At 40.8% G+C, this 16,442-nt stretch overlaps 1 protein-coding gene across 1 annotated transcript; it reads right to left on the bottom strand.

Annotated features, from left to right (window-relative positions):
* Positions 1-602: 602 nt before the first annotated feature.
* On the bottom strand, positions 603-13,326 carry rasl12 (RAS-like, family 12). The gene is made up of 7 exons (XM_080760390.1): positions 13,115-13,326; positions 8,674-8,783; positions 6,079-6,135; positions 4,883-4,956; positions 2,847-3,022; positions 2,203-2,368; positions 603-1,789 (listed from the first exon to the last, which is right to left on the bottom strand). Exons 2-7 carry the CDS (start codon positions 8,780-8,782, stop codon positions 1,565-1,567), a joined length of 807 nt encoding a protein of 268 aa, XP_080616516.1. The 5' UTR covers position 8,783; positions 13,115-13,326; the 3' UTR covers positions 603-1,564.
* Between the last annotated feature and the right edge of the window lie 3,116 nt (positions 13,327-16,442).

The raw sequence follows: 16,442 nt of genomic DNA, 5'->3' as shown, positions 1-16,442 counted from the left end.
ATTTTATAAATGTTTTGTGTAGGTACATGGGTAGTAATTCTAAGAACTATTGGTACACCCAAAATGAAAGAATATTTAGTTGTTGTTGGATAAGATTTTGTACACAATTTCATGCTGTATTGATGTTGGTACCTAGGAGAGATAAGAGGCAAACGTTAATCAACATTAAAAAAAATCTACATTCTAATTCTAAAGTGTAGACTTCTTGAAAAGTAATGCAGATAATAATAATTTTAAATGAAACCAGGAAAACAAATTCTTAAATGAAACCAAATGGACCCTTTTGGTTTCATTTTACACTCTCAAGAGTTAAAGATCTATTAAGGGTCCATTTGGTTACCAACTCTCCATCATTTAGCGGGGGACCACTTGAAGGACCGCTGGTGGTCCGGGGACCATCACAATTAAAATAGGTCATAACAAATGACCTAGAAACACCACGTTAAGTGTTTTAAAACTACAGTGAGTACACAAATATCTGATGATTGAAATCACTCCAGTGATAAGAGTGATACAGTGTCCCTATAAGATTGACAGCATGGATAGCATGGTAATGTACACTTTAACAATGCTTTATCAAATACACGTTCAGTGTCCTACAATCGGAGTCGCATGTAGGGCCGGCTATTGGCTACAACCTCACGATACAGAGGCTACCATACGATATTTATCGCGATGCGCGTTGAGTCGAGTCGTCGAGTGTCCTACTAAATTCACTTTTACAAAGTCCTAGTCCACTGATTAATGACCAATTTCTGTCAATATATTGACAGAAAATGTAAAGTTTACAAATCAATTTGAAAAACGTAGTTTTGATGGATAAATACAAAGAAAAATTATATATATCATCACTGTCGATCAGAAACTGATCCTGTTTTGTACTGTAGTCCTCGACGCATCCTGAAACATTTCCTGTAGTTCTTTTGACTCCTACCTCAGGTCTGCAGTTTTTGTGTATTTTTTGTTTTGACTTTGTTGGCGAGGACGGACTAATAGGCACACAGAATAACTCTTCCTACTTCCGGGCCCCTTCCCTATATACTTCCTTCACAGGTGTTACCGTTGATACTAATGAAGAGTCAGAGTTAATGATACTAATGAAGGTTCTGTTCCATTCTGGTCAAACAGAGTCAGGGTGCTGCTATTGTGCATGTCGGCTCACTGGAAACAGTGAGTGAACTTTTTCTTCAAGAAGTTGCTGCCGGTTCCGTAAAAGCAACAAGAAAGTTCCAAGAATCTAGAACGGAAGCAGTTCTAGAACCAAAGTTATTTTGGTGGAAAAGGAGCCTGTTGTGTCCTTGAGTGGGTCACGGGTGTGTAACTCTGAGAGTGTACAAATGGAACCAAATGGGTAACCGTAAGGGTCCATTTGGTTCCAACTCTCTCAGAGGTATATGGGGGGTACTTGAAATAAATAAAAATCTTGAGAAACACTGTACACTAAATGGAACAGAGGCTTAACATCGGTAACAAACACCTGTGAAGAAGGAGCCCGGAAGTATAGGATTGGGTTCTTTCCAAAATGGCTGCTGACTGTGCATGTATATATACGGTACCCTATCTATCAGAAGATCTTAAAACCCTTGAGCAGCATGAGCGTGGGGGCGCGCCGTTTGCTCTGGGCCCTCGCCGACTTGACGGTCACCAGCTTGGCGGTGGCGGGCGCCGGCAGCTCCTTGTAGCACGGCGTGGCGAAGGACGGCAGCGTCGAGACGACCAGCGGTTTTTTGTCCTCACTGAAGTAGAGCGTCGGTCGCAGCGGAGGGACGCTCCTCTCTCCTCCTCCTCGCTAGGGGTGGGCGATATGGAAACATATATCTTTTCAAGCAGTATCACGATACACGATATTATCACAAAAAATTTTCATGCGGTTTTTAGGGTCATTTATTAAGTTACTTAAACAAGGAAGTGAGCGGCACTGTGCATGAAACCGGCCCAGGATCGCTGAAGAAGGAAAGGCCTTTTTTATTTTCATAATATGGTTTGATATCAATAATATGGTTTGATATTCGCATAATTAGTGTTAAGGTATAGAATTTAACATAGAACATGAATTAGAACTGTAGAATGTGGATTCACTTTATCACGATATATATACGGTATATATATATAATTATATATACATACACGATATCTCTGAAAAGGCATATCGTGGAGACATCGTATCGTGGAGACAATATTTATCGAGCTTTATCGCCTTACCCCTCCTTCTCGCCTGGCCTCCCTCGCCACCTGGCCTCGCCTGGCCTCCCTCACCGCCTCATGGAAGACCCGCTGCACAGACAGGAAGTCCAGGCAGGCCGACACCTCGTAGAACAGACAGCCGAAACGAGATGCGAGCGCCGAGCCGTCCGTCTTGCTTACTTGCCTGGAACCCCCCCCCCCCCAAAAAAAATAAAGGCATTATAATGGCCTCATTTTGATGATAAGATGCAAATTACTAAATGTCTCAGTATCCAGGTTTTCTTCAAAATATCTATGTATGACACTGATTTACTATGCCTATGGCACATTAGGAGTCCAGCTAGTACTAGTGGTTCTCAAATGGGTTATAAATCCTCTTAGCAGACCTTACTGAACTAAAGGCCTACTTTACTGTGCTTTATTCTGCAAACTGTTAATAAAGTATTCAATCAATCAATCAAAACACATACGAATATTCCATTATGCGCACAGCGTACGCAGCGCAGACACACACACACACACACACACACACACACACACACACACACACACACACACACACACACACACACACACACACACACACACACACACACACACACACACACACACACACACACACACACACACACACACACACACACACACACACACACACAGACCTGTATCTCTCCATGTCCAGCTTGTTTCCCAGCAGTATGACGGGGGTTCGGGTGTGAAGGGTGACCGTCTCCAGATATCTCTGACATCCTTCGAAGCTCCGCCTGTCGTCTAGGCTGTAGACCACCAGGAACATGCTGGCCCAGCACAGGTAGCGCTCGCTGTTCACTGGACCGTCCTGACGGAGTACAGAGAGGACACTAATGTTCACTGGACCGTCCTGACAGAGTACAGAGAGGACACTGTTCACTGGACCGTCCTGGCAGAGTACAGAGAGGACACTGTTCACTGGACCGTCCTGACAGAGTACAGAGAGGACACTGTTCACTGGACCGTCCTGACAGAGTACAGAGAGGACACTGTTCACTGGACCGTCCTGACAGAGTACAGAGAGGACACTGTTCACTGGACCGTCCTGACAGAGTACAGAGAGGACACTGTTCACTGGACTGTCCTGACAGAGTACAGAGAGGACACTGTTCACTGGACCGTCCTGACAGAGTACAGAGAGGACACTGTTCACTGGACCGTCCTGACAGAGTACAGAGAGGACACTGTTCACTGGACCGTCCTGACGGAGTACAGAGAGGACACTGTTCACTGGACCGTCCTGACAGAGTACAGAGAGGACACTAGTGTTCACTGGACTGTCCTGACAGAGTACAGAGAGGACACTGTTCACTGGACCGTCCTGACGGAGTACAGAGAGGACACTGTTCACTGGACCGTCCTGACAGAGTACAGAGAGGACACTAGTGTTCACTGGACCGTCCTGACAGAGTAGTTGAAACACAGGTTCCACACCCCCACAGTGCCCGGTGTCAAGTCCATCGGATACATGGTTGTCCAGAACCAGCACAAAAGCCTCTGCCCCAGGCTCCGGACAGGGCCCAAATCCAGATCACCCCGTAAATCCCCACATATGGAGCTGGCCTTTTCTGACATCACAATTATTTTCTGACATCACCCCTAGAGTTCTGACATCTCAATGATCCTCTTAAAAAGGGACACATACAGTGCATAATAACTGGGTGGGGAACACATTTCCAACTTGCATCGTTCCAAGTAGGCCAGTGCCCAATGGGCACCGCTCTAGTCTCTGTGTGTACGAATCCACGTAACTCGAGAAACCGTTTGCCCCACCGACTTTAAATCGCGACACACGCGTTCCACACCACCACAGGGAGTGCAGTGCAGTGCTCGGTCCGGTCAGTCTGACCCACGGTTGACCAGAACCGCCACAAAAGGCCTCTGCCCGGGCTCTGGACAGCTTCATATATGGAGCTGGCCTGTTCTGACATCACAATGTGTTCTGACATCTGCATAGACCCCATGTTTGGGCATGCCTGACAAATAACTCCATATATGGGCATAAAAGGGACACAGACATAATAACTGGGTGGTGCATGCATTTCCAACTTGCATTCTAGTTATATATACCGTCTTTGCTAATGTTACTAGTGCACGGTCTAAAATGAATCCTTCATCAATCATATATACTGTATTGTATTTTGGTATACCATTAGGAGAGACAACAACAGGCAAACGTTGATCAAATTCACAAAATAACAATTCTTCTACATTCTCATTGTGTATATAGACGCAGATGTTTAACAATATTTTATCACAGCATCACCTACTGATTCTAAAGACACTCAGTGGTTCTCAACCAGTGGTCCTTGAGGGGGTTCCAGCTGGTCCCCAGATAAGATAAATGATGGACCCTTTGACTGTTGAGAGCGTAAAATGAATTAAAATATTGTTAAAATATTGTTAACCACCTGCATTGCTTAATTTACCAGAAGTCTACACAATGAGAATGTAGAAGAATTGTTATGTTGTTATCTCTCCTAATGGTACCAACATCATACACCAGTCATACAGCCTGGAATTGTGGCGACAAAATATTCTTAATTTTGGGTCCAAGAGGCTAAATGTAATCAAATGGTGGTCTGTGGATAAAAATAAATAATGGACCTTGATATGAAAAGGGTTGAAAACCACTGATCATACCTGGTATGACAGGTATGAATCATACCTGCTCAGCAGTGTCCATCACCTTCACTGTGACTGGCTGATGGTCCACCATCTCCTCAGATGAGTAGATGTCCTCTAGATGGCGCCACCAACGCATGAAATGGTGGAAAAAGTAGTCACATTTTTTATTCAAGTAAAAGTATCAATATGTAGAAATACCTCTGTTTTGACATTTACTTGAGTAAAATACCAAAGCATTGGCATCAAAATATACTTTAAAAAGTACCAAAAGTTAAAGTACTTACTTGTTATGCAGAATGTTCCATTACACAAGTTTTCACAAGTAAAACAAAACAAAAAAGCAGATCTACAAGCTGACAATGGTTTGCATCGCGACGCATCATGGCTTGTAGATCGGGATCGGCTATTTTTAAATGGCCGAAATGTACAGGGCTGTATAAGTTGTTACTGTATGCTTTGTAATGATAATCAAACTCTACAAAGAATAACCAGTAGTAATAACTACAGTTTTCAAATAATCGTAGTGTTGTAAAAGTATTATATTTGCCTCTCTGTGGAGTAGAAAAGTACTGAAAATGTATAATTATTATTAATTTACAATTATTATTGTAAATTAATTTACAACATGTCTACAGCAACAGCAATACAGCATGGAATTGTGGACTAAATCTTATCCAACAATAACAAAATATTCAACGTTTTGGGTCTGAGAGGCTAAACATCTCATCAAATAGAGTGTTGTCTGATCCTTCACATATATTATCTTCAGAGTATGAGCTGTACCCTCTGGTAGACGCTACAGAGCATGTCGTTGCAAGAGCAACCGCTTCAAACTTTCTTTTCTTCCCACTTCAATTGTTCTACTAAACAACCGCCACATAGTTCATAGTTCTTAGTGGGGAAGGGACTTCTTGACCTTCATCAGTTATTTATTGCACTTTACTGAGATTGTGATACTATAAACTGTGAATACTCTAGCACTTTTTAATATTATATACCTTCTCTTATTGCAATTTGCACTTCTCTTGTGATACTCTTGTGACTTGTACTTTGCTGCTAGTGCTACTGTGTATTGTCTTTTGTGTATTGTCTGTCTGTTTTAAAAAGCGTTGATGTATGTACTAATGCACTTTTGCCCAAGACAAACTTCCCCTTGTGGGACAATAAAGTATATCTCATCTCATCTCATCATCAAATGGTGGTTCCGTGGCTCAAATGCCCAATAAATAATCTCACCCAGTTTGGGGTCGTATTCACTGATGAATCTCTTGGTCAGGAACTTCACAGTCAGCGCTGCAGAACAAGAGAAAGGCTTCCTGTCATCAGTGCTGATTTTGACCCCAAAGTTAGATTTTGTCTTAGTAATTTGTAGTTTTAGTTTTAGTCACATTTTAGTTACCTGAAATGTTTTAGTGTTAGTCTCGACTTCTGATATTTATTATCATAGGATTTCATTTTGGCGGGCCTTAACTGATGCCATATCATAGTGGCTGATTTTACACTTGGTTCCATGCTGAAAATAGCAGATCTACAAGCTCACAACGTGTCGCAGCGCAACAAGTTGTGAGCTTGTAGATCTGCTATTTTCATTACACAAAATGACCACTAACATTTTTCTCTAGTCTAGTTTTTATCTGTTGACAAAATTGTCAACATATTTCGTCTTAGTTTTAGTCATCATAGCTTAGTCTTTATTTAGTTTCAGTGAAAAATGGTAGTTGACATTTTTCGTCATAGTTTTAGTCGACAAAATCAACACTGCCTGTCATGCAGTGTCCTCAGATGTAGGGTCTCCTTCCTCATAGAGTAGAGTTATATATAAACGGTACACGGGGTCTTTCTCTCCACAGAGGCCATGAGAAAACCACTCTACTGTAAACACTCCCAAGACATTTATCACAGGGCTGACGACACCATTTCTCCTGGATTTGGTATCAATGTCCCAAAACTCACCAGAACACAGGAACTTAGAATCTATACGCACGTAGTGCATAGCAAAGCGCTATAAAAATGCAATGCAATTATAATAATCACTATGTTAAAAAGGTATCTGGGGGAGGACCATTTGGGGGTTGCATGCAATCATACATATTCACTTAACTAAACAATGATACTCAACCAAAGAACAAGATTCCTTTACAGGATCTCTTCACTGGTCAACAAAAACATCTTGAATACCCTAACAGGAGCCCTCGTACAAGGTTTCTTCGACCATGCCTGCAACTCTTGGTACCACAGCACCTCAAAGGCCCTTAAAACAAGGCTCCAGACTTCCCAAAACAAACTGGTCAACTTGGCCTCACTCCCCGAACCCACCTCACCCCTGCCCACTTTGACAGGCTTAGGGTTGACGACAGAGTACAGCATCTTGCAATGGGTCTGGTCCACAAGATACCCATGTCTAAACAAAGGTCACACCCATAACACCAGAGGCAGTTCAACAAACATGTGCAACCCAGATTCGGCACAAACAAGGAACTAAATTAATTTCGCTCCTATGCCACTAAAATGTGGAACACCCTACCAAGAGTCATTAAGACATGCAAATCCCTTGACTCCTTCAAAACCGCTCTCAAAGGCCACCTACGGACCGCTGCAATTTGAAACTGGCCTCCGGAAAATCTGAACCCCCCCCCCCCCCCCTTTCCCCTCACTGTATATGTTTTTTCCCCTTTTTACCTCCTAGATGATTAATGATTTCCTGTTTTGACTATAGTAGTGTATATATATAAGTCTCTAAATGTTATTGTTACATACTTGTGGGTTCAAGTATGCTTGTTACTGGGCGTAGTTACTGACTGCAGTAGTACACCCAGTAGTACAGTACTCAGGTCCTTGTTACTGGGCGTAGAAAACAGCAGTAGTACAACCAGTACTCAGGTCCTTGTTACTGGGCGTAGTTACTGACAGCAGTAGTACACCCAGTATTCAAGTCCTTGTTACTGGGCGTAGTTACTGACTGCAGTAGTACAACCAGTATTCAGGTCCTTGTTACTGGGCGTAGTTACTGACTGCAGTAGTACAACCAGTATTCAGGTCCTTGTTACTGGGCGTAGTTACTGACAGCAGTAGTACAACCAGTATTCAGGTCCTTGTTACTGGGCGTAGTTACTGACTGCAGTAGTACAACCAGTATTCAGGTCCTTGTTACTGGGCGTAGTTACTGACAGCAGTAGTAGGCCTACAACCAGTATTCAGGTCCTTGCTGCTGCTTCTGTGTGGGAGGAGACCTACCTGCTACCTACCTGTCACCTCATCAACCTCCACCAGAGTTCCCCAATTAATTTTCCTCAAGGGCCTTATTTTGACTAGGGTACCAGGCTGGGGGCCGTGTCCACACGCGTGAGGTCGAGGTCTTGCCCTCGCATGAGACTTAGACAACTAAAACTAGACTAACACTAAAACAAGTTTCAGTCCGAAGACTATGACTAAACTAAAATAGAAATTTGCTGCTAAAAACAACACTGTTTCAGAGATCAAATCAATTTCTGAAGGCCTATACGTTTTGCGATTTAATGGCTGTAATGGCTGAAAAAGCTTGATAAATGTAACTCCCAAAATACACAGGAAATGACATCTACTCTGTTAAATACTCTGTGTATGGGGAGGACCCCCAGACCCCCCCAAAAAAATTATAAATAAATAACCTCCTGCATTCTCACACTGTCCAATGATGGCGGCCCTGATTTATATTTTTTATCACAGGACGTGTATGTCATCATCAGATTTATAAAAAATAACAAATAGGCCTATAGGCCTATACCTATATGCAAACACTATAACCACATGTGGAATAAAATGCACCAATCATAATCACAGGTTCAAACCAACCTGACTTTCCTGAGCCCGTCACTCCTAGAATCACCACTCTGACCTCAGGATGATGAATCTTATCTGGAACTACAGGACTGATCTTTGCTTTCCCAAACATCACAGACATGCTTTTAGAATGAGAGAGACACACACAGTCACACACACACACACACACACACACACACACACACACACACACACACACACACACACACACACACACCAATTCAACAGTGTAGTAGCCATTTAACTGTTTTTTGTATTTTCTTATTTCCGTTAATTTAGCCTTATAGTTTGAGGGTATTATTTAGATAATTGAATGTATTGGCTAATTTAATTATTGTTTTGGGCACAAACGGGCACGCCTCCCAGGCCTAGGCTATAATTATGGACAGGTGTGTTGGGGAAATCCGAAATCATGCATGCAGCCTAGCTCTGATCCATAGCCTTCACTACTTCTACGATTCTGCCCTAATGAAACGCATTACGCATTAGAGCTATGGACCAGAGCTACATGCAGCCATGCACCTACGTGCAGAGACATGGTTTTTACCAGTAGCCTATAGCACAGAAGAATGAGTAAATGTTTGTATTATGCATTTTATGTCCAGTAAAAGCAAAGCTAAATGAATGCATGAACTTGTGGACATTGAAGTTGATCTTCATGGGTGCATCAGTGGGTTTGCCATTGAAATGTTTGAAAGCAAACAGCAATACAACAAACAGAATTCAGCACCGCGCTGGGAATAGTTCTTTACATGATCAAATAAAGTAAGATCGTAAAATATATATCTTCTGCACAAATAAACACGTATCGACAAATTAAGTGATATATCACCCATTCTTGAGATAAGGGACAAAACTTTTTTCAAACTGGATTTTTTTTTTTTTTAAGATACATTCAAATCAATTAGATGTATTTGTAGACACAGGTCTCAACTACCAATCTTGAGAAGGAACAGGTTTTTCGCATAACATTTCTTTCTAAAATGGGACATTTATGCACTTAATACCTGATTCATGTCAACTCCGTCAGACACACTAAAATCCCTTTTAATTGAATTTTATCATTTCAACAATAATATAAAGTCCTCAGTTATCTTATAATGGCTTTCAGTAATCAAGTTAAGTAATACAAATCTTTTAATATTATTTTGTTCCAATATCACACTATTATGAAATATCCAATTTCTCAAAACCGTCATTTCAACCTTTATTTTCAATATTATAACATGAAAACCATGTAAAAAAAAAAAAGAATCATCATTACGTATCATTTCAGTTGGTGTTTCAATACATAAGCACAAAAGATTTGACAGCGAATTTTCTATTTCTTTGGAAATTAACAAAAACATCATGGGACGAACGTCTGACGGAGTTGACGAACATCTGACGGAGTTGACAAGTTTAACTGATTTAGGTTCTAGACCACCTAGGATCTTGATTCTGGTGACTAATCCCACATTTTCAAGGATGAGGAATACAGTGGTACTATTTAGATTTGCCCTGTGAACATGGCAGCCATTTTTCAAAATGGCCGCCAACTTTCTGTTATTTCCCAATAACTCAAGTTCTACACCACCTAGGATCTTGATTCTGGTGACTAATCATACATTTTCAAGGGTGAGGAATACAGTTGTACTATTTAGATTTATCCTGTGACCATGGATGGTAGACATTTTCAAAAATGGTGGACCTGCTATTATTTTACCAATTTACTCAGGGAATATTATCAGAATAATATAAAATCTGTGAATACATTTCTTACCAAGAATTTTCTTCACCAATGTTTGTAAAGGTGTCTACTAACATATCCCACATTGGTTTCTATTTGACCAGGGGCCATTTGACTAGGGGCATGTTTGACAGCTGCTGAAAGTTGGGTACCATCAACAACCAATATAAGGCTAAATGTTCTAAATTTCATTATGCTTTAAGTAGCATGTGGCATGTCAAACTAGGGGCTTTTCATGATTCTGGATCCATTCCAAGCATTAGTTTTGCACAAAAAACACTACGTTGGCTAAAAACGGCCATAGCCATCATCACAGATGTGATGAGGTCAGCACATGTCGGCACATTTGGGCAAATGGCTATGGCCAAACTAGGGGGTCTATGGCCAAACTAGGGGTCAAACTCCTTGGGCTAAATTCGGTGAGGTGAACAGTGAGCAGTGAACAGTGAGCGAAAGACTGAAGACAGAAGATTTGGCTTCAGGACCATCAGGCAGGATGTGCAGACACTGAAGGCATCAGTGTCTTTCTCTGTGTCCCCAGCATGTCAACCAAAGCAATGTTACCAAATCAAAGGAGCCTTCACCTCATGTCACCTGGGGCTGGGTGAGCAATCGTATCCCTATCCTGTATCTAAACTCACAATTAAATACAGACACTTGGCCAGACTGCCGTTTGAAAGGGTCAAACCCCTCATCCTGATTGGGGAAGACCACCCCACCTAATCACACCAACCGAACAAGTGAGGTTGGGGCCTCCAGGTGGGCCAGCAGCCATCTGCACAAGACTGGGCTGGACCCTGCAGGAAAGCAATCTCCAGCCAAGACAATGTAAGTTGACTATAACAGTGCCCCAGAACACAGAGCTCAGGAGAAGGATGGAGAAACACTGGCAGGAGGCCACCAAGATACAATGCCCCAGAGACCCAGAGTGTGCCACCACTGGCAGTAAGGAGATCAACTGCTGCAGCAAAGATGTCATGAAAGGCAAGTCTCCACCAAAAAAAACCCTGAACCTAATCGGCCACCTGCACTGGCCACCTGCAGTGGCCAGTGAAGTCAAACTGTGCATCTGTACCTGAAAGGGGCAAGTCAAAGGCCAGAAAGCCCACCTCCTTTTAATGTCCTGTCAGTAGAAACTCAACCTGCACCTGAAATAAGCCCTTACCTCTCCCAGAGAAAGTTCATCCTTGAAAATGTAATGATTAGTCGCCAGAATCAAGATCCTTGGTGGTCTAAAACTTGAGTTATTGGTAAAATAACAGCAGGTTGGTGGTCATTTTGAAAAGCAATGGCTGCCATGGTCACAGGACAAATCTAAATAGTACCACTGTATTTCTCATCTTTTAAAATGTATATGATTAGTCGCCAAAATCAAGATCCTAGGTGGTCTAAAACTTGAGTTATTGTAAAATAACAGCAGGTGGCGGCCATTTTGAAAAAAAAATGGCTGCTATGGTCACAGGACAAATCTAAATATTACCAATGTACCCCACATCCTTGAAAATGTATGATTAGTCACCAGAATCAAGATCCTAGGTGGTGTAGAACTTGAGTTATTGTAAAATAACAGCAGGTGGCGGCCATTTTGAAAAATGGCTGCCATGGTCACAGGGAAAGTCTAAATTGTACCACTGTATCCCTCATCCTTGAAAATGAGGTCTTAGTCACCAGAATCAAGATCCTAGGTGGTGTAGAACTTGAGTTATTGTAAAATAACATCAGGTGGCGGCTCTTTTGTAATATGGCTGCCATGGTCACCACGAGACAAATCTGTGATGGCCCCATAGCCAAAAATGTTCCTTAAGGCATGCTCTAACTGTGTGCCAAATTAGAATACTGCCCATTATTCAAAAACAATAATTTTATTGTTTTAGGAACACTTTTGTCAACTCCGTCAGATACACGTCAACTCCGTCAGACACAAAATCTGACGGAGTTGACGTCTGACGGAGTTGACAAAATGGCATTTGTTTTCATCTTAACCCTCTTTAGTACAATGTAGCCATTTTGTTTTTGCTTAATTTTGTTAGCTAAACCTAACCCCTAAACTAAAATAATAAACATTATTTTGGAATTCTTAACAAAGATCATAAAAATGTGCAGACGGAGTTGACATGTAAAAGCTGTGACCACATTGTTATCAACATTGTTTGTTTAAAATATCAAACAATTGAATGCTTGTCAGACCAGGTACTCCACTGTTGCAACAAATATAAATGGGACTTGGAAAAGGAGTCTTCAGGCTAAATCTGTCGACAATATTTTCTGATTAATTTAAGACTTTTAAAAAAACCTGACGGAGTTGACGGAGACGTGGGACGAACATTTGATATGAGATATTTAATAGAAAATATAAATTAAAATTAACTGTGTATATTATTTGCTATGTTGTTGACAATCTACTTTAATTTAGTATGTATATTTATGTGATTGTGACAGTATTAGACACTTTTTTGGCAGTTTGAAATTGTGGCCACTTGCTGGGGACAGGCTAAATACAGGCCTTTTTGGGTACAGGGCCTGCTTTTAACTAATTCAGATGGAATATGAAAACAATTATAATTAAATTAAGGGCATAATAATACACAACTGTATTACACTTAACTTTACAAGTGCTTTTATTTTTATGAATTAATTTATTTTTTACATAAAATAAGGCTCTTATGTGTGGGACATGTTTTTTCCACTTTTGTCCCTCATCTCAAGAATGAGTGACATACGTACAGGTATGTTGAAAAACGACGACACGGTTGGCTGCCCTCGATCGGGACGAATTAAGACGTGGACAGGTGAAATATATGATCCGTCGTCAACTCATCTTCTTCTTCTTCGTAGGACTCCGAAAATAAGTATTACACTGCTTGCACCCACGATCAAATTAAGTCCATGACGATAGGAGGAGGAATAGGAAACAGCTGGAGTTGTGCCCTGCATGGCAGTGAGTGGAACTCTGAAATACTTCCCAGCTCTCCTAAAATGTGGCCAAACACAAAGCTAAATTGATATATTCCCCCCAAGACAGCCAGGGTAGGCTTAACTTATTATTTGACACACTGTTTTCCAAATTATATAATACTGTATCACTATGATATTATTATTTTATTTGGTATTATGGTTCTTACATGTTTTGCACTGTTTCAACAGGTTTGGAAATCCACTGATGTCTGCGAGCTAAAGAATACATTGAAGACAACAAAAGAATGAGAAAAGACAATTATTTATTTGCAAATAGCCTACCTTATGTTTATTTCTATTATACCTCCAGCGTTTCATTTGTATGTAGTTTTCAATCATTGTTTAATGTCCTATTGCTTATATGTGAACTTAAGTATTGTCTATAAAAAATGTATGTAATAAAATCATAAAACAAAAAAGAAAGGTGTTTTTTATTGTAGGCTATATGTGCAAAATAGTCATGACGTCCGCAATGCTTTGAGAGTTAAGTGACACTGATTTTTCTGCGCAGGGTATAATGTACATTTTATTTAAGAACTTAATTAAGCCTTAATCCATCAATTCAGCCTGTCATGTAGCCTACTGGAATTTAAGAATAAGAATAAGAATCAATAAATTTGACTTTGAACTCAACTGTTTTTCTCTTAGCTATTTGCATGGCTTTTCCTTACAAACTTACAGTAGGCCTATAGATAATATAACTAATAATATTAGGATTATTATATTATAATAATCCTCACCCTCTTCAGCATCAGCGTTGTTAAAAAAACGGATAGGCTCATGATCATCATGTACACTATAGTTAGTCATAGGCTACTGAAATTGATATTTAAACTGTCAGTTCACATGTTAGATCAGTAGATGGCGATATTACCCTGCATACAAGTGATGCTGAGGTTGTCGCTAGATAGGGCTACTCAGGTTAAAACATAAAATACATTTACAGGTTGGTATATGGTGGCAAATTGCCTCATTTGCCTTGTTTGGTGGTGGGTGGAGCTAATACTAATTTGGCACACCTGGGGCTAGGCCTAAAACGCCTAAGCCCTGTAGGAGGCCAAGGCACACAACACTTTTTTGCTTTTCTCACTGGAGAGGTGCTGCTGGGGCACACCACAGCTATCCTGTGTTTGATGTTGATTCATTATTCGTAAGTTTGCTCCTCGTTTCCCAGAATGTCCTTTTTAGAATTTTATTTGTTCATGTTTAAGTTTGTTTATAGTTTGAATTGTTATGCCTAAGTTATTTTGTTTTGCTTTAAGTCTGATTATGCCTTTGGTTTATTTGCACTACTGTCTGTTACCCGTTTCCTTTCTTGTCAGTTAAAATCATCATCACTTCCACCATCCATCGTTTCACCATTGTCATGCCTTAAAACCATCTGAATAAATCACAGTGAATATTGCATAGCCTGGTCTGTGGCCCTCACATGCTCTGATAGAAGTGCTGTGTAGGAGTGATCATACATTATAGCCAGCAGCCTCCCTTCACCAGTTGGAATACTTTTCACATGTTCAAAATCATGGGCCTTGGCCTCACCATATTATGCCACCAGAATATTTGTAATTGTACAATTTGTATATGGGTTTAACCAACATAACTGTAGAAAGTCCCCTCACACGGTGATTAGGGAAAAGTGTAGAGAAGACCAGTGTACTCATAATATAATATAATATCTTATAACATATTATTATTATTACATTGTTTTTATTGTTTTTTCACACAATATAACATACAGCAACATAATAACATACTATTATATATATACACCACTGGACTACAAATGAACATAGAATACATTTACTTGAGTCTCATCTTATTTTGTGTGCATCTCTCCACAACAGGCTCCTGCAGTCCAGTGAGTCCGGCCTCTCCCCCAGTAGCCTACTGAGCCAGCCAGCCTTCTTCACCAGTTTGTTCAGCCGCTTGGCATCCTTGTCCATCACTCATGACTGGTAAAGGACACTTAATTGCCATTGCTGACTGGTAGAACATGTACAGTATTCTGCGGCACATACGCGTCGAAGGATCTGAGCCTCCTCAGAAAGAAGAGCCTGCTCTGTGTCTTTTTATAGACAGCGTCTGTGTTCAGAGTCCAGGTTCTCGTCTATAGGTGAGCTCCCTGCAGGTACTTGTAGGACTGTACTGGTTTGATAGCTCATAGCTGTCCCTTAATTGGACATTAATACCTTTTAATACCAAAAAATAATTAAATACAAATTAAACAATAAATATAGGCCCTTATACTGCATCAAAAGTAATCAACAAAGCATTTTATAAAAAATTAAACTGGCCAAACTATTTTCACAATGCCTCAACTCCTTGTCAAACTCTGATGCTGGCATTCAAAGCAACCAAAGGTATGGCCCTCATATCTTGCAAGTATGATCGAACCCTACAAACCCTCCCGCGCACTCAGATCAGCCAACGCAGGGAAGCTGGAAGTACCTTCACTAAAAACACTGGGACAACGCTCCACACGTCCCAAACTCTTCTCCCTTCTGGCTCCAAAACTATGGAATGCACTTCCTATATTACAATCAGAACTGAACATACAAACAGAACATTCCCAATCTTCCGCCGTAGTCTGAAAACCCACCTCTTCAGATTCCATCATGGCCCGTAGCACTTGCCCTAGCCCCGACATTTTTATGTAGACTTAGGTAGTATTTTATGTAGACATAGCACTATAAAGTATACTGTACATTCGTAGTTCCATTAGGGGGGGGGGGGGGGTTCAAATGGGATTATTTTGGGGGGTCCCCAGTTCAAATAGGATTATTTTGAGGGGTCCCAAGTTCAAATAGGATTATTTTGGGTGGTCCCCAGTTTAAATAGGATTATTTTGGGGTGGCACGGCATGAAAAGATAGAACACTGGTCTAAATGACATGCGTGATATCATTATTCTGTTTAGAGAATATACTTTTGCCATTGGATTACCCTACTGCAAAGATATAGTCTCATACAGTCTTGTAATCTCACACTCGCAAGACTTATTTAACACAAAAACAGCATTCAACACATTCAACTGTCCATATTAAAGAACCACGTAAAGGTGTCTTTCGGGTGTGTATTCACCTTTGTTTTTAAGCCCT

Source organism: Protomyctophum bolini, assembly GCF_963924005.1.
Source record: "Protomyctophum bolini genome assembly, chromosome: 1".
In the NCBI taxonomy this organism is placed as follows: domain Eukaryota; kingdom Metazoa; phylum Chordata; class Actinopteri; order Myctophiformes; family Myctophidae; genus Protomyctophum; species Protomyctophum bolini.
Note: the sequence above shows the minus strand (reverse complement) of the source record. Positions and strands in the feature narration are given on the sequence as shown.

What these genes read in the sequence shown, in the direction of transcription:
- rasl12 (XM_080760390.1), bottom strand. Translation starts at nt 8,782, where the DNA reads ATGTCTGTGATGTTTGGGAAAGCAAAGATCAGTCCTGTAGTTCCAGAT. An exon ending in GACGGGCTCAGGAAAGTCAG is followed by an intron (nt 6,136 to 8,673) that starts GTTGGTTTGAAC and finishes CTTGTTCTGCAG; the next exon opens with CGCTGACTGTGAAGTTCCTG. An exon ending in TGAATACGACCCCAAACTGG is followed by an intron (nt 4,957 to 6,078) that starts GTGAGATTATTT and finishes GGCGCCATCTAG; the next exon opens with AGGACATCTACTCATCTGAG.